Consider the following 27,593-nt stretch of genomic DNA (forward strand, 5'->3'; position numbering starts at 1 on the left):
GTAAGTATTGTGTTTTTGCTATAAATGGCATTTAGTTGAAGATAAAACTTTTCTCCTAAAGTTTGATTTTACATATCTTGTGTATTTTTAATTTTTAAAGACTAATGCAGATAATTATTAACAGATCATAATTATCAGATCATAATTATAGGGTCATTGTCAATGTGAAATCTAGTCAACTAAATAAAAAGTAGAATGAGGTATTACGTCTGTTCTGAGACCCTGTGCCAATTTTTGTCTAAAACACTCATATTTTCCTCTTTCCTGATGTTGTGTGAAAGATCCACATGAACAGAGCGAAACTGAATATATAACAAAATACTGTCAAATTCAAAAAGTAAACTAATGGGGGGGAGGCTAAAAAAGAGAGATTTTTTTCTATAATTTTTTTTTATCACCTCAATAGGAGAAGTGTTTCAGACAGAAGTATGATTTTCTAAATTGACTATGTTCCTTTATCATTAGCAAATTCTATACATTCAAATTATACACTGAAGGAGGTAAATTCACATTGAATGTTCATAAGTGAGCAATGTAATAACAAACTGCTAGGTAGTGTTAAAGCTGTATACTACAAAGCATAAGGAATTTAATTCACGTAGATTTTGGCAGTTCTAAATGAGTCCGAAGATGTCCATTTCAATATTAGAAAATTTAAGGTCTGATACCAAAAGTAGCCAAATTAGTATAGATATAGTTTTCCTAATTAACATATGTATATTTAAATACAGCATCATTTAAAGGATATAATGAAACTACAGTTAGTGCTACGTAAGTTAATCTAGGCTTTGAAGTGGAAAAAGCATAGCTGTTTTGTTATTTTATTGATCAACTTTAATGCCTTTGAAAATACAAATTCCAGAATGACATCATGCCCAGTAGGAGTAATTAAAGCTATCTGATGAGAGAATTTAGAAGTTGAAAGGGATGATTGTAATTGATCCTGATTCAATCCTATTACAGCTTTTTATAGTTTAAGCTCTAGAGAAAGCAAACTCCTTGTCAGGGCTTTATTTTACAGATTCCTTTCTTTGTGTGTGCTATGCTTTCTGGTCTCTACTTTCCCTTTTTTCCCCCCTGTAGTAAATAATGAGCTGCCGCCTGAAATCCGGCTTGCCAGTGGTCAGCTAATGGGTGATGACCTGTCCCTCCTTACTGCAGGAGAGCTGTCACCTTATATCAGTGACCCAGCACTGAAGCTATTCCAGTGTGCTGTTTGCAACAAATTCACCTCTGACAGCCTGGAGGCCCTAAGTGTGCATGTGAGCAGTGAACGCTCTCTCCCTGAAGAGGAGTGGAGGGCTGTAATTGGAGACATCTACCAGTGCAAGCTCTGTAACTACAACACTCAGCTCAAAGCCAACTTCCAGCTCCACTGCAAGACTGACAAACATATGCAGAAATATCAACTGGTGGCTCACATTAAAGAAGGGGGCAAAACTAATGAGTGGAGGCTGAAGTGTATTGCCATTGGCAACCCAGTTCACCTAAAATGTAATGCCTGTGACTACTACACCAACAGTGTGGATAAATTGCGCTTACATTCTACCAATCACAGGCACGAGGCAGCCCTGAAACTATACAAGGTAAGCCAGTGACAGCAATTTAAGTTGCAACAAAATAGAGGAAATTAACTGTTTCAATGCTAGCAGAACAAGACTATGATTAATCAGCAAATTAAATGGTTATTGAATAAATTTATAATCAAACAATAAAAAAAATTCTGTATAGGCAAGAAGTACTGTACCTGGAGAATTTTATAGATTTACCCTATGCCCCATTTAGTTTTCACTTGATTTGAACACAAAATGCATCACTAAATCCCTAAGTCAAAAATAACATTACCACATAATGTATGGCTACAGGGATTTTAAATCTTTTTTATGATTATAACCACCTTTGTCAGCTACATTTTAACTGTAGATGTTTTTTAAGCCACAGAAAATAATGAATATTCCATGCCCTGTATAGGAAAAGAGGTGGTTTTCTGGCATAGAAATTTGTTTGCAACCATAGCCATACTGTTTTACATCAGTGTGTACAGTAAACATATGCACATGCCACATTATTGCCAAGAGTATTCAAATGTAAACACTGTCCTCCTTTGTCTGCCCTGCTTTTCCAAGCCAATAATGATTTTCACAAACATGAAAGGGTGTGGTGTAGATAAATATGTTAGTAGAATGGCAAATATATTTTTATCTTTACTGGAAAAAACTATGAAGATGTAATGAATATGTGGGAGTGATGAACGGCATTTATTACACAACTTGTCATGACTTTTTCCAAACCCTAATTACTGGGTAACTTATTTTCTACAGTATGTTTACTGGACTGGCTTGATTGTGTTGGTTCGTGCACAAAATGTAACACATTCATTTACAAGATGAATAACTTAGTAACTTATTAAAAACTTTGTCTAGAGGATATTAAAATTCAGAAAATATTGCAAACCATTAGTCACTGTAACAAGCTCTAAATGTGATTAGAAAATCCATTTTGCAAGAGTTACCTATTGATTTATACTAGAAATTTGTGATAACTAAACTATCAGGAGTCAACGGCAGATTATAGTACCTATGCTGTTTTTCTAATCATATTGAAAATTTACACACCCACAAAGAATGGAGGAAAAACTCAGCAGATCTTTAGTTTAGGCAAGAAATAATATTTCACTGAACTTTGGCCAAGTTCAGATGTCAGTTTCTGAATTAACACACTGTGTGCAGTGCCATAGTAGCTGTGTTGGTCACAGGATATTAGTGAGACAAAGTGGGTGAGGTGATATCTTTTTTTGGACCAACCGAAGGTGGTATTGATATTACCTCACCCATCTTTCCTCTTTAATACAATGAACACTAGTTAAAAAAGTATAGAAAAGGTCTTTTTTAACAGGATGGCTGTAATGTTAGTGGTTTATACTGCAGATAAAATGAAGACCTTACATATGCATTAATAACGCTATGGGGTCCATATCATCCTCCCATAACTCTAACTGTTGTTATTAGTTTAATTTAAAATGTACCCATCAATAGTTTTAGGGAAAATATTTCAGAAGTTCCTCAGTTCCATTTTCAAAAGTTCCAAATTGCTGAAGTCACTTTTAAAAATGGGACATAGACTCCTATATCACTTAGGTGCTTTAACTTTTTTTATCCCTTGGCATATATGCAGATTTGCAAGACAGAAATTGGATCCAATGCTCAAAATCAGTCAAAACTAGCAATCCACTCAAACTGACACTGTCCCCCTTTATCAGTGCAACCCACCTTCCCTGGAGAATTCCTGACCAAATCAATTTGGCTTTGCAGCATGTCCTTTAGGACAGCAGATTCAGAGTCTTAAGGACAAAGAAAAAGGAGTAAGTTTCAGATTCTAGGCCTCTTCACTGAAAATGCCTTGCCACACATCCACTCCCTTTTTAACTTTTGTTTTGTTAGTCTGAGCAGTTCAGCTGATCGGATCTGATTCAGTGAAGTACAAGGAAAGTGGCAGTCTTCAAAGTAGCCTGGACCTGAATCATTTAGGGTGAAATTTACCACAGTGCAGAGGGCCTGCACAAGGTCCTAAACATCACCAGAGTCAGGGCCTTATGTGGATCCTCTGCACTGGGGTTAATCCACCATTAGAGCTTCAAGGAATTACAAAAGCATGCAGAGGGGAGAATAATCAATGTTGCCAATTCTTGCGATTGGATCACCAATCTCCTGGCATTTGACATATTTCTTGAAGCCGCAGTCCCTGGAGTCATGTGAGGAAGTGAGAGTTTTTGTTTTTTAAGAAAGTTTCTACCTCCTCCCTCTTGATTGCAGAGAAAAGCTTTGAAAACTTGAACTAAATAAAATAAATAAAAAGAACCCTGTAAAAAGAATAAAAAGAAATCTCATGAGTTTTTAGCTAGGCTCCTGATTTTGGGGGGCCTGACTCAGATATTTTTAAATGGTTGGGGTCTGCAATACTGGAACAGGTTCCTATGGATCAAAACGTTCTTGTTTCATATTGTTTAAAATAATACATAATGGTCCTGATCCTACAGCTTCTTGCACATCCCCCAAGCAACTATTAGTGGTGGGTGTGCAATGAGGTTTTAGGGTGGAATTGTATGATATATTTCAAGTCTGTAAAGTTACCGGCTGGCAGAGCTGATAGTTTAGCAAAGTCCAAGTGAAGCAGTTGATAAATAGTTGTAAGCAAGCCATTTTGAATTTTTTCTCTCTTGGTACATCAGATAAACTTTTAGAGTACCTAGGAAAAAACATGAATTTATATGAATAATAGACATTTGTCTTGGGGCGATATAGAATTTTCTCAAATTGTGTTTTATATTCAAGTAGCTTCTGTAACTCTTTTAATATTAAGATGCTGTGAATATGGTTTAGTAAGAAGAAACTTTAACACTAGAAGCATATGAGAGCATAGAAAAAGGGCACTGTGATTTTGTTTCTTTGTTTTCTCAAGTTTTTTTATTTTTAGTTACTTATAATATTTATTTGAATGCTATTGCTTGTGAGTTTTCTTTTTATAAATGTTGCCATAATAGCTTGATTTTTCATTTTGGGCTTAACTGTTGATGGACTAAAAGGATAGGTCTTTGTAACCATAGCTTTTAAAACTACCAGGAACATCAGAGTTTCTCTGATGAAGTGGCCTGTAGCCCACGAAAGCTTATGCTCAAATAAATTTGTTAGTCTCTAAGATGCCACAAGTACTTTTGTTCTTTTTGCGGATACAGACTAACACGGCTGCTACTCTGAAACCTGGATAATTTTAGCCACTTTTAAAATTAAATTCTAAATATGGCAAAGTAAAACTTTAGCTATTTTTTAAGTTATTTAACTCACCTATCCTCCCCCATCCCCTAAGCCCCACTCTTTTCAGTGTCACAATATTCAAGTGGTATTAGTAATGTGACTGCTAGGAACCAGAATAAAGACAGTTTTACCATGAATGAACTCAGTTTGGGCTAAATGAAGTTCTAAAACACTTACATTTGAATTATGAAGCTTGGTATTAGAAAATTAAACCACAGAAGACTTATGAATTCTTTGCAGTATCTATCAGGAAGTGTTCAATAGCTTTACAAGTAAATAGAAGAAGATTGTATAGCAACAAAGTACATTTCCATCCTGCAAGAGTAAGAGTTAAACTTCTGCAGATTTAGAAAGCTGAGGTAGCACAGTGATCACTGTTGATGTAACATAACTATAATAACTACTCTAAGGAAGCCATTTTGTATCTCAGTAAGATATCTTGGCATACGTAAAGTAATTTTGAAGTAATTGTAATATATAGACAGTAAAATTAATTGTCCTATTGTATTGGTTGATGAGGAATGCTAATTAACTGAGATGTTAACAAACATAGTCTAGAGCTAGCCAGATGATTTTGTAATTTCAGAAGAAAATGCTAAAATTAGTCTTCCAAAATTTAATTGTCTGTGTTTATTTACTGGGTAATATCTTCATTGGGAAATGTATTTTATGGCATATTTACATCCCATTATTTTACATATATAGTTGTTTAGAGTTTAAGGGAACTTGACAAGCAGCAGTTAGCAGACAAATACTCAGCTGTGTGGAAACTACTTTGCTTTTCTCTTTATTGACAAAATATTGATTCATAACACTATTAATGCTATGATTGTCAGTTCAATTTGAATAGATCGCTTTACCTCTTGTGTTCTGAAACAGAAAGGGTATTACCCGAAAAAAGAGAGTGACCTAATTCCAGTTTAAGAAGGTTAAAGGTTAAAGGTTAGCTCAAAAGCATCATCTGCCTAGCTGCTTAACTTTAAACTGATCAATTTAATGAAAATCTGTTTTACAGATGGTGTTTTAATGTCTTTGGCAGGATTTAGGCAGCTTTAACGTTAGACGTATGCTAGTAAAAATTATTTCATTATTTGACCAGAACAGCACCTATTCTTTTAAGTTTTAAGGTAGAAGGCATGTGGGATATGGTATTTTGGCAAAGGACCCAGAAGCAGAAAGTGTTGATGATCTTTCCATATGGGCTCAAAACCAGAATACCTTTATGTCTATTGCTAATGATGGCTGAGGAAACAAACAAAGCTGTATTCATTTTTTACCATAAAACTTTACTTTGAATTCTTAAAAAAATCAGCCAAAACTGTCTTTGGAAAAAGTCTTGTCTTCACTGCTTAAGGTAGCACTCTAATTTTTTTAAACATGGGTAGAGTGAGCTAATTATTTTTACTTCTGTTACTTTTATTCCTTAACTATGTTTTGGTAGATTTGCATAATTCTTTCCCTCTTGGAACACTGAAAGGAAGATATCTTAATTATACTATTTTTAATTATAATGAAACTAAGATGACAGAGTTTAAAGATTATGTATGAGAGATTCCCCTAATAAACTAGGGGTCAATCCCTCAACTGGTACAAATCGGAGCAGTTCCACTTATACCAGCTAAATATCTGGCCCCCTCTATTGTAGTTAAGGTTATCAGTAAAGATTGAAAACCAATATTTATATCTAGTTGTCAAATATATGTAATTCAACAGGAATTTCTTGCAGATGTCTTAAATGTGTAATTCACTAAAGCTCCAACCCCGTTGCTGAAATGCATCTCAGTATTACACACAAAATCATTTTAAAAGGAGTGCCCTTTCCTTTGACCTTCAAACTTATTTAAAAAAGAGGTTACAATGAGTCTTTGTTTTGCTCACAAATGAGCATAAACAGGTTTCTAAAGAATCCAATAAAATGAGATAATCACAAATGTATAACATCACATATTGAAAAGATGGAAGAACAAATGGGGCTTTTACTATATTTTATAGGATGGATTTATAGTCTCTTCGTGGGTCACTTAGGGCCAAGAATTTTCATGGTCAGCTGAGTGGTCTTGCTAGCTAGCATCCTCTGGAGGCAATACAAATACCATGCAGCACCTGCTGTTCAGCTGGGGTTGTACTTCTATGCTTTTTTAAAGCAAGGTGTCCACTTCTCTTCCAGTTCAAAGTCAAAAGCTTAAGTATTCTAGCTTTCCCCTGCATCTGTCATCAGTGAAGCAGAATAGTCTGTCTGGATTCCATAATACTGTTTGCATATTGGGATTTTAAATCAGCCAGAGATATTGAATGCATTGCTTGTCTCTATCACAAGCAAGGAGGCACAAATGGGATATAGTCCTTAGGTAACTTTTAGCGTAACAGTCCCCCAAGGAACATTACTTGGGTTTTCTCATTATCCTTGTTATGGATGAAAGCATCCGTCTTACGAATTAAAAACTGGGAGGAAGGGGGGCATGAAATGATGGGAAGGGTGGATTCAAAATGGACCAACAACCTTGATCACTCAGTTTGCTTTATTCTGTTTGGCATGAAATGATGATACTTTCATCAGTTCAGAATTAACACGAAGTCACATTATTTTCATTTCAATAGACCTGCATCAACTTTGTAATTTAAAATCAAATATCCCAGATATGTGCCATTTCAGTTATTGAACTGTCATTGTTCCGGCATGATGGTAAAAGAGGCCAGGAGATTGTGCTGCACTTATTTTGCATAAAAATCATTGTGCAAAAGGAAATTGGAATGTCTGTACATCTGAGGAGCCAAAACATGTTTTGCTTAATCTTATTCTAGTCATTTTTTTAGGTGAAGAAAACTGTTTTCAGAGATAAACAAAAGTTTATTCTTTTCTGTTGCTAAATACAAACCTCACTATGGAAAATATTTCACTTTTTATGTTAATTTCAGATTTATGTTCATGCCAGCATTGAAATGCTGTATGAAATTTAATTCATATAGTTAGTTTTTTAGCAATTGTAATTCAAATTATTTTACTCACATGTACAAAGAAAAAATAAACATTGAAAAATAATTTGTGTAGTAGACATATATGTATGTGTACTATATATACTTTGATTAAGATCAAGTTATTAGCTAAATAGTAATTTTAAATCACTTTTTTTTTGCTTTAAATTAATGAAAGAAATTTAGTCCTGCACATGAACCTATTATTTCTAATATATATAAATATATAAAAAGCATTTCAGTATGTGAACATATGGTGCCTGATTTTTCAGGTGTGCCCGCAATGCCCTCCAAAAATCACACCAATATAGTGTGCAGTTTTCAGTAAAGCAGAAAAGACACTCAAATGATTGCTTAGTGCATCCTCTCCACTTCCTGTGAAACTCAGGCCATGTCTACACTACTGGCTAAATCAGCACTGCTGTAATCGATGAAGTGGTGTTGATTTAGTGGGTCACATTAAATCAGTGGGAGAGCATTCTCCCATCAATTCTGTACTCCATCTCCCTGAGATGCATAAGGGAAGTCGTCAAGAGAACATCTATTGACACAGCACAGTGTAGAGACCATAGTAAGTGGATCTAGCTGCGTCGACTTCAGTTACGTTATTAACGTAATTGAAATTATGTCACTTAGATCGATTTACTATGGTAGAGTAGATCAGCCTTAAGCTGAGCCTAGTCCTGCAAGTCTACTCCTTGACCATAACCTGTGCTCGGCCACTTAGGCACCACTTCCATTGTGAAGGTGGCTGCCCAGTGAAGCATTCTGTACTCACCCCACATGCAGAGCAACAAATGTGAGCATATTAGAGATGGAAAAGGCAATGTGTAAGGGATCAACTCTACTTATTCTGTATGTGGGACACACAAAATGTCTGCATAGCAGCTGTTTTGTGTGCCTGCAAGTTATTCTGGAGATGTATATGATTATTTCTGACTGGGGTCCAAAACAGGGATGCACTGTACAAGACATATACAGGCAGTGATGAGCTGCCAAAATCTTAGGAACCGGTTCCTTACCAGGTCTTTGGCAGCATGGCTCCGGTGGGTGAAGGACCCGCCTCCGAAGACCCGGTAGGGAACCACCCGGTGAGTACACCTCTCACACATGTCCTGCCCCCAACTGCCCCCCTCAGAAACTGCAACCCATAACCCTCAACCCTCGCTCCTTGTCCCCTAACCACTCCTTCCCTAGATCCCCCAACCCTAACTGTCCCCCAGGACTCCACTCCTTGCCCAACTTGCCCCGCTCCCTGTCCCCTGACTGCCTCAACACCATCCACCAACACCTCGACAGACCCCCAGAACTCCCACGCAGCGCCTACCCAAGCCCCCCTTCCCCATCCCCTGACCGCCCTGCAAGAGCCTCTGCCCCATCCAATCCCCCCCACTCCCTGTCTGTGTCCCTGCCTTATCCAACCCCTCCAGGCCCGGCCCGGAGCTGCACTGCGCAGCCAGAGTCGGGCCGCATGGCACCTGGAGCCCTCCTCGTGCCCCATCCCCACTTATAATCAGCTGATTTGCAGGAAGCAAGGGAGGAGGAGGAGGTGGAATTAGGTGAGCTGGGGCCCGGGGCAGGGCAGGGAACTGCCACAGATTTTGTTAAATTTAAAAGCCTTTTTAGAACCAGGACAACTGGTTCTAAAAGGGCTTCTAAATTTTACAACCAGTTCCTGTGAACCAGTGGGAACCGGCTCCAGCTCACCACTGTATACAGGTATATACACAAGTATATTACAGTTATGGACTTATCAGCCTCTCCTCATTAGCTTCACAATGTAGGTTTTTTGTCATGTTTAACTACTTTTTGGTTTTGATTGGTGTTAGCTACTTCTAACATTTACCAAACCGTAGGTACCCTCTGCCACATTTAACCCTATTTTAACAGCTAAAACTAAAACACTGGGCCGAAGGGAGATCTAATCTGATGAAATCCTCTCTATATGTAGCAGTTTCTTACTGTCTGCCTCCGATCTGGAGTTGGGGATAGTTGTTTGTTGTTAGGGAGTGCGCATCTCCTTCCAACCTGAGGAACCCTCCCCCAGCCCACACATTTGTTTATCTACCCATCCTGTTTAAGTGCTAGGAGGATGGGGAGTAAGGATGGGTCATACTATTGTGCCTACTAAGATTAAGCCCTGTGATTTCTAAAATGTGCAGAAATGTGTGTTTGAGAGAGACTGTCTAGATAATTATTCTGGTCATTTTTACACGTTTATTTTTGCCCCGACTAGCACAATAGTTCTTAATTTTTGTAAGTAACACTGTCAAAGAGCCTGATGCTGCCAGGTGCTCCGCTACCCCACCTCCTATTGGATTTAGCAGGAATTCAGCACATTGTAGGAGATGATGGGCATTTAGGAGAAGACCCTAAGTGTACCTGAATGGTTATAAAATAATAATTCTGGATAGTACAATAAGTACGTAAACTACATCTAGATTTTCCATTAATATGTTAGAGTAGGCAGGTTATAATTTTTGTGCCTAAGGATAGAATGTCTCTTGGAACAGGAGACTTCACAAAGTGAAATAGCACAGAATGACTCAGTGGTGCAGTGGTAGGTTTTCATGCTAATATATAAAGAAAGCTTAGGTTCAGTAAGTACACTGGGACCTTCCCTTTGTGGACTGCCGAGAAGCATGTCATGGAAATGACCCACTTGGTCTCCAGAGGGATGGAGCCAACCTCGCTGTTTTACAGCCCACAGATACATAAAGCATCATCTAACATGGCCTCAGGGGAAGCTTCATATGTGGGAGGTAAGGTATTAAGATAATCTTTAGCTTTTAGAGGCAGGGGGCATTGAAGGAGAAGAAAATGGAGCAGAGGTAGTCCCAGAATGATGAAGTGAGCGAATTCCCAAGCCTGGGGCATCCTGCCACAGCAACAACAAAAACAGAGAGAAACCATTTTTTTTTATTAGGTGGAAGAAGTGTGAGCATTTCTATTCTACCTGCTAAACTATGCATTATTCGTGGAAGCCATAACTGATTATATACTTATAATCTTGTTTCAAGAATGAATATTTGATCTACTGTATTGGCGGAACTGATCTGATTAAAGAGTCATCCTTTCTCTGTTTGAAACTGTTGTATTTGAATATGATCAAGTTTTGTTCTTAATACAAGTAAAGCTTGTAAGGATTGCATTGTGACTGGCCCAGAGGCAATTACCCAAGGGTTCGGGTGAGGGTGTGTTAGACTCTTTGCTTTCCCACAACAATGTCCATTTAATGGGCTGTCCCAGTTTTAGTCCGTGTGCTCCCCTGAAAGTCACCCCAAATGGAGCAGGAATATGTGCTAATCACTCTCTGTGCTGAGCATGGGGAGAGGAACACACTGCCCTAGCCTTAGCAGTAATATGGATGCTCAGTCCCCCTACTTTTGTTGGAGCTCAGGGATGGTTTGTGCCCAAACTTTCTGGGAAAAAATTAATCTTCAGGCAGAGACAGCTCAAAAGATGGCTGTTTCAGAAAGTGCTGATCACGTAAACATAGGGGTATAACTGAAACTGTTCTGAAACCTTAGCTATAACAAGGGCTATCAAGCATCTGCTGTAGTACTCTGTACTTATATGTCCTGCTCTTATGCCCCTTGAGGGCAGTGGGAGTCTTTCCATTGATTTCAGTGGGCTTTGGATCAGGCCCTTATTATGTGTCACTGCAGTATCTCCAAACTGCTTTACAAAGGTAAGAAAGTGTTGTGTACATGGAGTACTGAAAAGTCGCAAGTTGCCCAAATTCACACACTAAGTCAGATATTACTGGTAATGATCTTGTAGTCCCAATGTTTAAATTCAGGGGTAGTGCTAGTACCAGTCCTAGTGGGTAAGTAGACATGGGCAATCATACTAAGTTTGCTAATGAAGGAAGTACTCTCTGAACTATCAGAAGCTTGATAGTTCTATTGTTAGCAGATTGAAAACTAAATCTAAGGAAGATCTCACTATTCCAACTCCTCAGGCCTGCTGTGATGGGAACATGAGAAAAAGATGTGCCTCTCAGAAGCAGAGCAACCCTAAGTGTCCTGGGGAGGAGGATTTGCCAGTTACTGTTTTGTAAGCACTCTTTGACATTTGCAGTTAAGCACTCCATGCATGTACAGATACTGAAGGACTGGAAATGAGGACAGTTGAAACTGTGATCAAAAGGCCAAACAGTAAGGGTCTGTGAAGGTACAAGTACATCCATGATTCAAAGCTTTTGACCCAAGAGAAAGTCAGGATCCTTGTGGGATGTATCTGAATTTGCTCATGTAGAATCAGCACTTGTGTACCTGAATCCACCTACCACAAAAACATTTTAAAATGATTTCAACAAGTTAGTGTCCTATAGATAGTCACTGTACAGACACATCACCACCCCTGTATGGCTCCACAGATGTATCAGGCCAGATTCAGCCCTGCACAGGGACAGGACAGGCTGCTTGCACCACCTACATTCAGGTTCTGACAGGTGCTAGTGTAACCACCCACCACAAGCCAGAGCCACCTGAAGGTTCTCTGAGTTATGCTCCTGCTTCATTTGGCCCTTTATGGAGCACCCCATGTGTTCTCTGTCCCTGTTGTCTCTTGCCCTGGAACGCATTCTTCTCAGGCCTTTCTGCCCTTGGGCTGCTCTGAAACAGCCCCTGAAATCCTCGCCTCCCTCTGGTGCTCCTGCACCTGATGCACAGGCCCTTTGCATCAGTCTGTTGTTTACCTGAAGAAGAGGGATGTGGAGGGCATAGGCCATAATGGATTGGGCCCAGTGAATGTCCTCCTGTTCCGCTGCCATTTGCTGCAGCAACAGAGAGATTAAAAAGACTGGGACTGATCAGCTTAGAAAAGAGACGACTAAGGGGCATATGATAGAGGTCTATAAAATCATGAATGTTGTGGAGAAAGTGAATATGGAACTGTTATTTACTCCTTCTCATAATACAAGAACTAGGGGTCATCAAACGAAATTAATAGGCAACAGGTTTAAAACAAACAAAAGGAAGTACTTCACACAACGCACGGTCAACCAATGGAGCATTCCCAGGAGATGATGTGAACGCCAAAGGTATAACTGAGTTTGAAAAAGAATTAGATAAGTTCATGGAGGATGGGTCCATTAATGGCTATTAACCAAGATGATCAAGGAGTCAATCCCTGCTCTGGGTGTCCCTAAAACTCTGACTGCCAGAAGCTGGGAGTGGGCAATGGGATGGATCGTGCAAAATTGTCCTGTTCCGTTCATTCCCTCTGAAGCATCTGGCACTAGCAGAGGACAGGACACTGTGCTAGATGGTCCATTGGTCTTACCCAGTATGGCTGCTCTTATCTTCTTAGAGCAAATGTCATAAGTAATTTACAATGCTGAAGTTTCCTTCATGTATGGAACTCAAGTGTTTAAGAATAAAAAGTCTTCACAAATTGTGAAACTGCTGCCTTTTAAACAAGTGAGATTTAGCATTTGGGGGGAAACACTTGCAAGAGTATTTCATTCACAAACAGTGAAACTGAATGCAGGCTAAGCTGCACAAGTAGAACTTGTAGGAGTGCTCTGTCCATGCAGCTAAGTTGCTTCCAGCCTAACTCCCCATATTCCCTAGTTTTCCAGTGTTCCCTCAATAGCGTAACAGTCCCTCCAGTGAACATGGACCCTCAGATTCCTGTTCCACTGATCATGATACATTTCTGTTTTATAAACATTAATAACAAATAATTGATGCCCAGACCCTACCCCATGTCTCTTTGGCCAGAGATTACTAGCACATGGCCGAGTTATCTTTATCCCAAATTTAGATAGTTAGTCTCACTGGGATTGATCTATGTCTGTCTCCCTGTCACCTGTCTCTGAGTCTAGTAAACTCACTGTCTGTGGATTCTCCTCCCTTCTTGTGGAGTTGGCTTCCAGATGGCTGCGTGTGTCTCTGTTCTCTGATGATCACCATAGGCTCGCTCTGGCTATTTGTCAACTGGCTTGTAAGTGCTTCTTGTTCCTTTGGTTCACTTGTCCCTCATGTGTAGTGACTTCATCTGATTTGGGTGCCATACACCTTTCATGACCCCTTTAGTCAACTACTTCTGCTGTCTCTCCAATGCCTGGATCATCAAAGGAGTGCCTTTCACTAGAGCTCATAGGTCCCTGGCTGACTTACTCTGGTGTCTGCTTTCTCTAATTGTTGGCCATCTCATCTCAGCAGTGTCCCCTTCTTTCTAGCTCCCCCTCACTGGTATCAGGGTTTTTGTCCTTTGTCTCATCAGTGTCTGTGCAGGACTTTTTTGGCATCCTTAGGTATTTCTGTGTGCCAGAAAATGCTAACAAGGAGTCTGAACCACAAGAGACAGCTTGTGTAACAGTCTCTTAGCTGTTTTCACAGCTGATTCCACCTTACTATTACTCTGTGAGTATGCTGGGGAGAAGGTATTGTGCAAATTCCTTGAATTCTTCCAAGGCAAATTGGCATCCTTTGTCAGCAAATACAGTGTCTAGACTGTCATAGCTCACAAAACAGGTCTTCAGTTTGCCAATCACTGACTTGCTTCTTGTATCAGGCAGGCCATCAAACTACCAAAAATTTGAATAGTAGTGCACTGTAATCAGGTACTGCTTTTCCTTGAAGGTTAATAAGTCTGCTACCACCTTTCCCATGATGAGATGGGCGGCTCATTTGGTAAGAGTCTCTTTCTGCTGGTAGTTATCACACGACTGACAAGTGCAACATCCTTCTATCAAGGAGCAGAGTTCTGTATTCATTCCCATCTAATAAACACACTCTCTGAGCTGTCAGTGCCCAGGTGTGAGCCATGTATTTTTTGGATGACATCTGTACATAATGCGAGGTTGGGGACAACAGCTCTCTGTGTTCCAAATAGGATTCCATCCACTCAGCTCATCTTTAATTTGAAAATATGGTTCTGCGCCTACCAGTATTTGGCTTTTGTCTTCTGGATACCGTGTTAGTATCACTGTCTTGACTGCCTGTAGTTGGATGTCTTTTTCCGTAGTTCTTTGATTTCCATCCGCTTTGCTGTTGAAACTGGGAGACAGTGCAGCATGTTAATGGAATAAGTGTTCTGATCCCCTTCCCCCAGCTCGCTGATGCTGGGTATATATGTTCTGCTCAGAGTGTCAGCTAAAATGAGTAATTCTCCTGTACAATATCTGATCTCTCCCTGGTAGTGCTGGAGGTACATCAACATGTGCTGCAATCTCTTTGGGGCACTAGGAAGGAGCTTTGCGATGATTGTCTCTAGGAGTTTGTGGTCTAATTGCTCTATTACTGGGTGGCTATAGTTGCAGTAATGGAATTGCTCCACTCCAAATACCACAACCAGAAGCTCTTTTTCTATTTGGATGTATCCCAGTTCAATCTCTGACAGGGCTCTCCTGGCATAAATGACTGGCTTCTCCTGCAAAAGAGGTACACCCAATCCTTTGTCCAATGCATCACACTGGAGCATCAGTGGCTCTCCAAGGTGGTAGTACTGCAGGACAGGTGCATCCATTATCATTCGCTTCAGCATCTGCTTTCAGTTTCTTTGCTGTGAGCCGATGTCCAATGTATGTCAATCTCGCTATTTGAGTCAAAATTTTGCTGGACTGAGTTTTATGTTCTTGTCCCTGCCTCGCTGTAAGGGAACTTGTCATTTTCTGTCATGGTCTCATTCAGTTTCTGTATCATTGCTCCCTTCTCTTAGAATGAGGATATCATTTGCATTATTTTTACCCCAGGCAGCCTTTCCAGTACTTGGGTGAGTCTTCTCTGGAACACCTCAGGTGCTAGGCTTATGCTCATTAGCATGTGCACCCATCTGCAGAGACCAAATAGTGTTTCCAAGTTCTCAGCAAGTTGGACTCTTTATCCAGGCTTATGTATCTTACATCGCAGTCCATAAAGATTCTGGCTTTCTTAAGTTCTTCCAAGATAATATCAATTGTGGGTTGTGGATAGTGGGATCTTATCAATTCCCAGTTCAGTGGTTTTGGGTCTATGCAGATGAATAATTTACCTCATGGCTTCTTTACCACCGCCATTTTACTTACCAAGGCTATACAGGCCTCTATAGGTGCTATGATATCCCTGCTCTGCAGACTTTCAAGCTCCTTGCATACTGGATTATGTAGTTCCACTGGAATTTTCATTTGTGGTAAGCACACAGGTTCCACTGTGGAATCTACTTCTAGTTGCAGCTTTACTTCAAGGCACCGGCCACCTTTGAAAACATTCCCATAAGCTTTAAAATTGTCTCCATTGTCCATGGGACACTCCATTTTGCTTCTTGCATTGAAGTTGTAAAATTCTGACGCTGAACCCTGATTAAATCCAGGGCTTGTATGGCTGTTGCTGTAGGGGTCTGTGATTGTGACTGTCCACCACCAGTGTTATTTTATCTGTGAGTTACTATGAGGTCACATTTTCCTAGAGGGTGAGCATTATGCTGTCATTGCACATTATTAGATTGTGCCTGCTCTTTGTAATGGGTGTGTTCAAGTCCAGTTTCCCTGAGGAATCACATTGCAGGAGACCCTGTTATCCAGCTCAAGCTGCACAGGGTAGTTCTCTGTTAACACTGTTGCATGCTTGAAGGCTGATGATGTCCCTTGTTGCTTTCTTCTCCCAACAGCTTGAACCTGATTCACTGTCAGATGCAAGGAGAGAGTTGGGACATCATCACCCCCATCTGATGTGCCCTCTCTCTCTCTTGTACATGTCTGAATCTTTCTGAGACTTTCCTTTGCTCTTGCACAACCTGCTAAAATGGTTCAACTTGCTACATTCTTGCAAGGGCGCCTTATTGCAGGGCACTTCTCCTTTACCTATTCGTGCTGTCTCACAGAGCAAATGCATCTCACTATAGGTCTGGCTACCTGCTCTCCTTTGCTGTTGTCTCACTGAATGTGTTGTGCCTCCAAGGGCTTTAATCCTTTCTGTTAAGGCTTCTGCGGCATGCCTATGTCTAAGTATCCCAAGTGTCACAGACTATCTTGTCTCGAATAAAGGATTCTGTCTCAAAATTGCACGTAATAGCCATTGTGTGTAAGGCTGTACATAGGGGTCTATGTCCTCTCCTTTGGACTGGTCTCTAGTGAAGAACTTGTATCACTCCACAGTTTCATTCTGCTTTGGGAAGAAACAGGTCCCCAGGGATCCTAGGACTGCTGTGAGGAATGAGGCAGTGGTGAGCTTCATTGGGGTGCAGATCTCTCTGCCTTGTTCCCCAGTCAAGAAAAATAATAGCGTTACTTTTCTGCTGTTGTTTTCCTCCTGCATGGCCAGGTGTGTGTGCAGCTCGAACTCCTCCTTTCACCAGCTCCATCTCTGGGCTGGGTTTGGATCTGCACAATCCAGAGTGCCGTGGGACTTCCGATTGAGTTCCACGACTCTGGCTATCCAGTGTTGCACTTCAGAGACCTTGCAGCTCAGATGTTTCCCCCATGTTTCATTCTCAAAGAGTGAAGCTGAATGCATGTCAAATTGAACAAGTGGAATTTTATTAAACCCTGTGCACTACACTGTCTATGTGGCTGTGTTGCTTCCAGCCTAACTCCCCATGTTCCCTGTTCCACTGGTGTCCCATCAATAACAGTCTCCCCATGGAACATGGGCCGTCTGAGTCCAGTTGCACTGATCATGATACAATGAGTTCTTCTTTCTAGGAGTGAATTTGTTATTCTACAGCAGTTCTACTGGCTTTGTAAGGTCAGTTGTGGTCTAGGGGTGTCATAAACAGATAGTAGGAGTTAATAGAACAGAAGTACTTTATATTTCTTTTGCCTGTAAAAGGTTAACAAAATCAGTGAGCCTGGCTGTCACCTGACCAGAGGACCAATCAGGGGACAGGATACTTTCAAATCTTGAGGGAGGGAAGTTTTTGTGTGTGTGCTGTTAGTTTTTGGTTGTTGTTCTCTCTGGGTTCTGAGAGTGACCAGACGTGCAACCAGGTTTCTCTCCAATCTCTGTGATACAGGCTCTTATAAGTTCAGAATAGTGAGTACTAGGTAGATAAGGCGAGTTAGGCTTATGTTTGTTTTCTTTATTTGCATATGTATATTTGGCTGGGAGGAATTCAAGTGTGCATTTGGCTGGGAGGAGTTCACATTTATATTTTGCTAAAAGGATTTTAATTTGTACTTGAATACTTAGGCTGGGAGGGTATTCCCAGTGTCGATAGCTAAAAGACCCTGTAACATATTCCATCTTAAATTTACAAAGATATTTTTTACTGTTTTTTTCTTTCTTTAATTAAAAGCTTTTCTTGTTTAAGAACCTGATTGTGTTTTTATTCTGGTGAGACCCCAGGGGACTGGGTCTGGATCCACCAGGGAATTGGTGGGGAGAAAGGTTATTTTCTCTCTGTGTTAGGATTACTTTCTCTCTCAGGGAGAGTCTGGGAGGGGGAGAGAGAAGGAGGGGGGAAGGTGGATTTTCCTCTCTGTTTCAAGATTCAAGGAGTTTGAATCACAGTGATCTTCCAGGGTAACCCAGGGAGGGGAAGCCTGGGAGAGGCAACGGTGAGGGAAAGGGTTTACTTTCCTTGTGTTAAGATCCAGAGGGACTGAGTCTTGGGGGTCCCCGGGCAAGGTTTTGGGGGGACCAGAGTGTACCAGGCACTGTAATTCCTGGTTGGTGGCAGCGCTACAAGTACTAAGCTGGTAATTGAGCTTAGAGGAATTCATGCTGGTACCCCATCTTTTGGACGCTAAGGTTCAGAGTGGGGAATTATACCATGACAAGGGGTTTGAAACTAGGATCCAGAAGAATAGGCTGAATTCTCCACTGACTTGTTGTGTGACCTTGGGCAACTGATTTAACCTCTCTGTGTTTCAGCTAACCCTTCTGTAAAAATGGTGTAATAAAGCTTATCTATCTTTGTAAAGCACTTTATGACCTGCAGATGAAAAGGCTGTTAATGTCTTAAGTATTAGTACTAGGTATTATTTTGGTGGTGGTGGTGAAAGGAGTTTGGTAAGCGTGTTTGGTAATCTAGTAATAGAAAACATTGAAATCTCGCGGTGCAGTTTTCAAGCTTTTATCCCAACTCCCTCAGCTCTTAGGCCTTGCAGAGAAAGCTTGAGCTTTCTCTCTGTCCTACAAGGCTGTTGTCTGCCTTCTCACCGCGAATTAAATTACTCTCCCTTTTTGTCCTCTGGCCTGCTGGTTACCCTATTAGCACTAGTGAGCAGGCTCAGTCAGTAGCTGGGAAGGTAGAGTGTGCCTTGTGGGAAAGAGATGGCTGACTTCCAGTGAGTCCTGAATTGAGAATAGAGTCACTTCCTAATCCATTTGCTGTTCTTGATGAGCCTCATGAATACTACCATGTTCTCCCTCTCTTGATGTGTCTAAAGAATGCCACCTCATTCTCCCTGTATGTAAATCTGCTAGAGTGGCTGTTGCTGAGATAAGGGAGGTGAAGGCAGAGTCCTGAGATAACTCTGGTAAATCAGACATTGTCCAAGAGCAGAGCTGAGGAGGAACAAGGTCTCACTGCATGGAGACAGGTGTCTTGCAGAATAAATTTCTCACACCTGGGCTGGGTGGTGGGAGGATGGTGAAGATGTAGGTGAGGGCTTTTAAAAGTGCCTGAACATTCACTGAATTTAAAACCGTGTGTGTGTGTGTATATGCACTACTGGTCATGTGACCGTCTCCTACTATAACACTATACAAATGTGCTTATAAGATAGTGTCAGTAGCACCTGCTATAGTAAAGACAGGATTCCAATTTTCATTTTTGTTTCTCTTTCTCAGTTTCTCATTACTTTTCCAAAATACTCTTCTGGGGGTGAAATTTCAAATGCTTGGTCTGACTACAAAGGCAATTCTCTCTCCTCTCTTTTTTGGAGAAGCGGTTTGAGTTATCTGAGCATGGGGCTGGGAGTGGGGGGACTTTCCCCACCTGCTCTGATCAGAAATCAAGTGCTCTGAGAGCTAAAGAAGTACTAAAGCTAAAAAATTCAAACTAAGTGTGATTTGTGTATCTCAATGAGACCTAAAAAACAAGCCAGATTTGTAGAAAATTGGTTATGATCATGGTAAGCAGGCAATTTCCTGACTATGCAGTATAATTTTGATCCATATTTGCTTCAGGCCATGTTCATTAAGGATGCCCCAGTGATGGATATCCAGCTTCACTGGCAAAGTCACTAAATCTTGTAAGTGCCGCAGACCAAATATTAAGCATTTTATAAGGTCTGTTAAGAATGTCCCCATCAGGGCAGTAGTCATAGAGCAGGGGTGAAATCTTCCCAGAGGCAGGATCAAAGAACGAACAAGCTAGGTACATAGTGATTGTCATACCACATCAAATGATATCACTGTTCCACCCGGTCCGGTATCCTGAAATTAGACTGGTCAATACCAGATGCTTCTGAGGAAAGTGCAAGAAGCCCCATATTGGACAAATGTGGAATAACCTGCTCATAAGGCAAGCTTCTACCTATTCCCAATCAGTTTTAAATTGGCTTGCTCCCTAATGTATGACGGTGTACACCCACTATGACTTTGTAAAATCTGATCTTTATATAACCCTAGATGTTCTTATCTATATGAATGGCACATCCATAAACCTCAGTGATATCTAGTGGTGATGAGTTCCACCAGTTAATTAGGAGTTGTATAAACAAAATTTCCTTTTACCAGTTTTAAGTGTGTTGCCTATTCATGTCATTCATTACAGTGTTCTTATATCATGAAGAAAGGAAGAACAGGTGCTCCTCCTCCCACTTTCTACACTATTCATTATTGTCTATATGTCATTATATCTCTGTTAGTTTTTCTCTTCCATAAACTAAACAGTCTCAATCTTTTCAATCTTCTTTCTTATGGACGTTTTTGCATGTCTTTGATAACTTTGATCACCCATCTCTGAAGTGCTCATACTTGTGCTAAATCTTTCCTGAAATAAGATGATGAGAACTAAATATGCTATTCCAGATGAGGGTGTGCTACTGATGTATATGAAAACATAATAATATGACTAGTATTTTCCTGTCCTATCCCTTATGCATCCTAAAATTTTATTGGCTTTTTTTTTACTACAACTGCACATTGAGCTGCACATCTTTATTTTGTCTTCCACTGCATATCTCTTTTTTCTGTCCACAACAAAGCCTGGGTCGTATTGCATGGTTATGGTTAATTTAGAACCCAGTAACGAGTATGAGTAGTTCAAATTATTCTTTCCACCAAGTATTATCTTGCAGTTGTCAACAGTGAATGTTATCTGCTGTTGTGCTTCTCATTCAGCTTCTTTCTGAAGTTCCTGATTTGTTCCTTATCTGAGTTTGACTAATCCAAATTATTTTGTGTCCTCTGCAAGATGTCAGCCTAGTGTTCACCCATTTTTCCGAACATTAATTAACATCTATCTTAGTATGGAATTTTGGGGTACCCAACTATTAAGCGTCTGTCATGGTGTAAATGCACCATTTATTTCTACTCCCAGCCAGTTTCTGGTCATTGACCATACTTCACCTCTCACTCCACAACTCCCTAATAGCCTTTTGTGAAGGACTTTGCCACAGATTTTTTGAAAGTGCAAATAAATTGTCACCTGGTTCTCCTTTGTCCATTATTTTGCTGACATACCTAAAGAATTCTAGTAGATTAGAAATGCATGATTTTCTTCTATGTAAGCAGGGCTGGTTTGTACATACGCTACCATGATCAGCAATGTGTTTTTATAATTTTGTTTTTAATTATTGTTTCATCCAGTGTATCTGGTATTGAAATAAGGCATGCCAAATTGCCAATCTATATTTCCAGGATTATTTCTTCCTACTACCCCCTTCTTTTTCAATAGGCACGCGATTTTGGCATGGCAGTTGATTTTAATGAGATTGCCTACTTTTTACAGCTCAGCCACTTCACTCTGAAATTCCTTCAGAACTCTTGGGTGTTTTAGACTATCCAATCCTGATGATTTGTTGCTTTTTAATATGTCAGTTTGTTCCCTGGTGATCTAGCAGTCTTATCAAATCTCTAGCAAGATTTCTGCTTCTGATACACTGAAATAATTTGTTACCTGTTCTTTATATTTTTGGATATTACTTTTCATATTTCCAAGTACTCTTAGTTTCCATTTTGCATATTACTGCTGTAGTTTAATTTATTTTCTGTTGGCTTCATTTTCTGAAGACTACCTCCATAGCCTGAGTAACCTCTTACCCCATGGCGGTTAGCTTACTATTCTTGTTTTTTTTTGCATTCCTCCTTTTTGTTTAAAGGTATTCATGCCTTCCGTGAATCTGGTATGCTTACATTCTACGGCTTATGCAGGCACAATTTATAACATCCCCAAGCCAAATAGTTTTGAATATTGTTTTCTTTAAAAAAGAGGACACTTAAATATAAAAAGTTAGACTACAATGAAATGCTTAGTGAAAATTGAAGCATAAGACTGTCAAGAAGCTACAAAAATTAAGACCCCAATTTTGCATTCAGATCAGTTTACATTAGTACCAGGCCCGACTGTAAGTAAGATTGCTCCTGGTGTACATTGTTAACATGGCAACTGTGACTCAGTTACATTGAAAATGTAGATTAATTTATGCAAACAGTGGTCTTTCTAGATTTGCACATCCACATTTTTTGCATCATCAACTGAAGTATTAGCACAAATATTGGCAGTTGGATAACTTTTAGCTGTTTAACTTTGTAGAAGAATATTATTTTGCTGGTGCAAAAAGAATGGAAGCAATTCTGCATGCACAAATTGCCCCTGCATAAAAGGGAGCAAGACTGAGGCATGGCTGAAAACTCAGGTCATGTAGTGCACACTTTTATAGAGCTGTTTATGCAGTTCATAGTAAACCTTAGTATGTTATTGATTATTATTAATGTATATCGTCAAATGCAGATATGATGTCCAGTGCGTCTGAGTAAACATTGTGGAAGCAACATTAACATCTAGAATTTTCTTACTTCACAGTACTTGAGACTGTGTAACCTCTCACATTAAGGTTTTAGAGGAAAAAAAAGTGCAGTGTAGCTCTGTTAATATTGTGGAGTAATCTAATACAAAAATTATAATGCCAAGATCCCTCCTCTAATGTTAATGTGAAATTAAGGATGAACTAGTAACCACTGAAAAGTCAGAAAACTCCTGATTCTGATACGTGAATACCTACACTAAATCAATAGTACTTTGCACTGGTGTGTGTGTGTGTGTGTGTGTGTGTGTGTGTGTGTGTGTGTGTGTGCTGTATTTGCTTATCAAATGTTCAGTACTCACAGGCAGATGAGTGATAGAGTAGTATGGAAACTGAAGAAATTATGGGCCTGATTTTAAGAAATGCTGAGTACCCACAGCTTCCACTGACTTCAGCTGAAGCTGTGTGTGTTCATCATCACTCAAAAATCAGGCTTTCTGTGCTTTGTCGAAGGTTACTCAGTTCTCTGCAGTAACCACTAGACTCTTTAGTTATACAGCATGGTTATCTGGATATACTATATATAAAAACACACACAACAGATGAATTAATACTTTTCTGTCTATATGGATTCTTATACCATGCTTACCATCTAGTATTTGAGTGCCTTCCAGTAGTCCATTGAGCAACATGACTGTCACGTGTTGTTTGTTCTGTCCTGCTACTGAAATGTTGCTTTTGAACCCTGTAATATAGCTTATCAGTCAGAATGAAAGAGGCATGTGAATGTTTTTACATGTATATATTTACTACCTAAGTGCTTGGCTGTATTACAAACAATAACTCTCTGAGCATTTTTTTCCATAAAATTAGCTATAGCTGTAAACTCTTTTCCAGATTTTTTTTGTAGTAAATCAAGATGCATAACTATTTCCTTTTTCTGTTCACCATTCTGGTTAAAGATTTGTTAAAACTTCTACAAGGTGTTTTCAGCCGATCAAAACTTGTAGCAGTTTGCTTGTGTTTGAAAGTGTTCTTTTATTCACTGGAGCAAACATGAAACAGAACTTTTACACAAAAAAGAATTGGTTCCTTCTTGAAAGTCCCCTCCTGGGGAATACCCTGCTGCAAAGGAGTTCCAAATCAAACTCTCACATTGTTCCTCCCCTAGCAGTAAAGGATGTGTCAGAAGAGGGGCAAAGAAGAACAGTGGCTGAAGCATGCTTAAATTCCTCCTACTGGAGTGAAATCCATCCATGGTAGCCCTGACTGGGCAGTGCCAGTGTTACAGGGCTACTGTGTTCTTGCAGAACTGGTGGCTTCCAACACTCTGCACAGCTAGCACAGAAAGCCTGTAGCCAGTGTTGCAAATCATGGGGTTCACTGCAGCCCTACATGCTGACCCCTAATTGAAGGTAGGTTTCACCTCTCCCACATTCATCCTGGATGGTGCCCAATTGCTCTGTGTTGGTGGAGAGGATTTTACTCTTGGTAAGTGCAGTGGTTCCCCAACTGTGGTTTACAGAGAACTGGTTGATCATATGGAACTGGTTTTTCTCATTCCTCCCACACTCCAGCAACTAAATAACATTAAAAGAAGCTAAAAATAGATTTAAAACTTTTCTAACATTACTTTTCCAGGGAGACTGTTTGCTAAATGCCATAGGGATGATGATCAGTTGCCAGTGACTTGATCATGGTCCATGAGACAATGTCTCTATTACGATGTAGGCCACAGAATGACATTTTAACTGATTACTTTTTTGTTTTCTGTACGATTTGCTTTACGATTTTTTACAAAAATATTCATTTCCTGTTAAAACAAGAACTTTGTTCAATGTGATGGAAAGAGAGAGGGCCAAACCTATCCCTGGTGTAATGCTACTGATATGAATGACATTGTACTAGGGATGGATTTAGTCCAGGGAGTTTTCCAAAATGACTGTGTTTCTCAGCTCTGTTAATTGGCTGGGGCCTGGGTCTTCTGTGGTTTGACTACTGTGGTTTCTCACTACTATGAGACATTATCCAGTTCAAAAAGTTCTGTTACTTGGGAAATTTCTTATTCAAAATGATGGTGTTTCTCTCTCTCAGTTTATTTTTAGGGGTTTTCATTTGTTTCTGGTGTTCTAATGAATAGTAACAGGGAGAGAAAAGAAAAGAGTGTAAAAAGTTTGCATGGGTTGAAATGTTGGGTTTTGTTTTCCTTCATTGAAGCCACATTTTGATTATACCAATGTATAATTTGAAATATTTTGTGTTTATTCTAAGTATCTTACTGTGGCCCCAAATAAGCCACAACATAGTGATACCCATGTGATAGATTGTGAAACCATGTGCTAAAATACATTTACCATGTGCCTTTGACCACCACTTCAGCTGCACTCCGCCACTAATCTGCCTCCTCCTGGATTATGCCACACTTCCAAACATCTTTCAAATAACTGGTCTTTTTTCTCTCTCACACACAAAAACAACCTAATAGAAATATTTCCTCTCTTCCCTCAAACATGGAATTTCACTCCAAAATTCCAACTCCTTATCCTCACTTTCAGGGCTTTGCACAATGTCATCCTTGCCTACAGCCCTGTCTCCTAGAACCTCATTTGCCTACTACACATTGAACATACTTACCACCTCGTAAAAATTTCATCTTCTGCTCTCACTCACATTTCTACATTTTCATTTTCACACTGACCTCTATGCCCAGCCATCTTCCTTTTCTCCCACTCCAAAACTCACTTCTTTTTTTTGCTGTCTTCCTGCTAATTTTTTGCTGTCTTCCTGCTAATAACTATTCTTTTGCTCTCTCTCATTTATTTGTGTGTGTGCATAAAATTTATAAATGTATGCATTTATAATTACATTATGATGTCGTGTGGGATAAAGGTTTTTTTGTCATGTATTTGAGGTGGCCCTGTTATTTATGAGTAGTAAATCAGTCATGCCAGTCATCCCGGAGGAAACCATCATGTGTTCTGAAACTGCTGCATATTTTACATGGAAAGTATGTTAGAGAGTTCTTAAAAGTGTATTCATACTATTTTTTCACATACAAAGACCTAGGGAAAGACAAGTTATGACTAATACATTTTAGAAACCTCTAAATTTTTCTGCTATAATAGCTTTTCCATACATTATAATGTTGCAGTTTTAAAGTCGGAGATATCAGAGCTAAAAGCAACTGCTGTGTATCCTGTTGGAAATCTGAAAATCTCCTATTTCCATAAAATCCTGTTTCCAGCTCTGCAGGATCACAAGCCTAACCCATCACTGGTATGGTGCCCATCCTGGGAATAGGCCCAGTGTAATTTGAAAGGAAAGTTCTCCATTTGAGGAAGAAGAAGGAAAACTTCTCTGGCAGTTTGTTTTTAACAAAAAGAGAAAATAATGGCAGCTGTTTTAAACTGTTTAGATTTGAGGCATCAATAGCAAATGCCCTTGGAAATAGTTTTGGGACCTGATCCAAATGCAGTCAAGCCAGTGGAAAGACTCATTGACTACAGTGGACTTTGGATCAAGCCCTTAGTGGGATGCCATAGGTTCAAGATTGACTATTTATCACATGGATATCATTACAAGATATGTCGTGTGTGCTGCTATAGCACATGGAATGAGATTCTGTGCTGTGCCTTTAAGAACCACAGCCCAGGAGGCAGAGAGGCCCTTCCAATTTTGAGCTGTGCTGGGTGCTGAAGTGGGCCCCTGGCATGCTTAGGTAGCCTGGGGTGGGAAGGCTGTCTAAATTATGGCAGCCCTTCCTGGCTGCCTCTGTGCAACAACATTACTTAGAATTTCTGCAGCACAATGCCCAGTGCTCATACATCCCTCCTGTTCTAGCCCCTCCTTGGCACAACCCCAACACCAGGGCTTGAAAGGGTCCTCTGAAGACAGCCTCTGACCATATTCCCCAGCTTCTGCACTGGGGGAATTCTCCATTAGAGCTCATTTACACTAGCCCTCTTACCTGGTGTCCAGGAGCCACTGTGGGAGTGAAAATCTCCTCCATGACACATGATCCTAAGAGCTTTCAAAATGAAGGGTGAAGTTCTGACCCTCTTGAAGTCAGTGTCAAAGCTCTCAGTAATTTCAAGGGGTCCAGGATTGTAACTGAGGTGTTTAAAATCTTGGCTGCAGTATACAAAATTAATTGTATGTGTATGCAATATGTCTATATACACACACATACATTTTATACCCACATAGTAAGTGTGTCCATGAATATATAAAGTGTGTGTGTTTGTTTAAACCAAGTGATATGCAGGTATTTAGAAAGACAATAAAATTAAAGTGTTTTTGGTAATGATAAAATTTTAGGAGAATTAAATGGGAAAATTATTAGTAAAGTGACAATATTAAAAATATTCCACTCTGCTTAATCAAGTGTCTTCCTTATCCGTGGAAGGATGGCATTTTTCATATTTATGTCAGCTCTCACCAGCAAATGTTTTACATGATAAAACTTTTATAGAACAGAGTAAAACATTGTAAGGCATAAGGACTGATAATCTGAAGACATAATATTTTGGGCTAACTTCTTACATCATTTTTCATAGATACAATAAGAAATTTTACTTGAAACCCCCAAGTCACAGAGAGATGACCATTTTAACACTCTCAGACATTATATCAGGTTAGTATGCTCTCTGACTGACATGGAGTGCATGCTGTATAATTGTAAGCCTGGTTCTCTTAGTGCCTTGAAGATTAAATTTTTTAATGTCTCAATATTAATAACCAGATATGATCTTCTTCCTGCTCAAGGGTCAAGCTAGCTGGCCAGGTCAGCCTATTTGTCTTTGTGCATGGACTGTGAAGTCTATTCAGAATGACAGGTGTGGGAAGGGGGGTAGGGTGTTAACCTTAGGACCACCAAAGGGTCTTCTTCCAGCTGGGAAAAAATGAGCAGGAGCTTCTGCCTTTTTCAGTACTACTGGGATTTTAACCAACTGAACAAAAAATGA

General features: G+C 39.8%; 1 protein-coding gene across 5 annotated transcripts in view; it reads left to right on the top strand.

The window, feature by feature from the left end:
* Window positions 1-27,593, top strand: part of ZFHX4 (zinc finger homeobox 4) — a 177,369-nt gene that overhangs the window by 27,484 nt on the left and 122,292 nt on the right. For all 5 annotated transcript variants that reach the window (XM_030553300.1, XM_030553304.1, XM_030553301.1 and 2 more), the window contains exon 3: window positions 1,084-1,586. In XM_030553300.1, coding sequence (XP_030409160.1) covers window positions 1,084-1,586 — 503 coding nt within the window. The remainder of the gene's footprint in view (window positions 1-1,083; window positions 1,587-27,593) is intronic.

Source organism: Gopherus evgoodei, chromosome 2 (genome assembly GCF_007399415.2).
Source record: "Gopherus evgoodei ecotype Sinaloan lineage chromosome 2, rGopEvg1_v1.p, whole genome shotgun sequence".
NCBI classification, from domain to species: domain Eukaryota; kingdom Metazoa; phylum Chordata; order Testudines; family Testudinidae; genus Gopherus; species Gopherus evgoodei.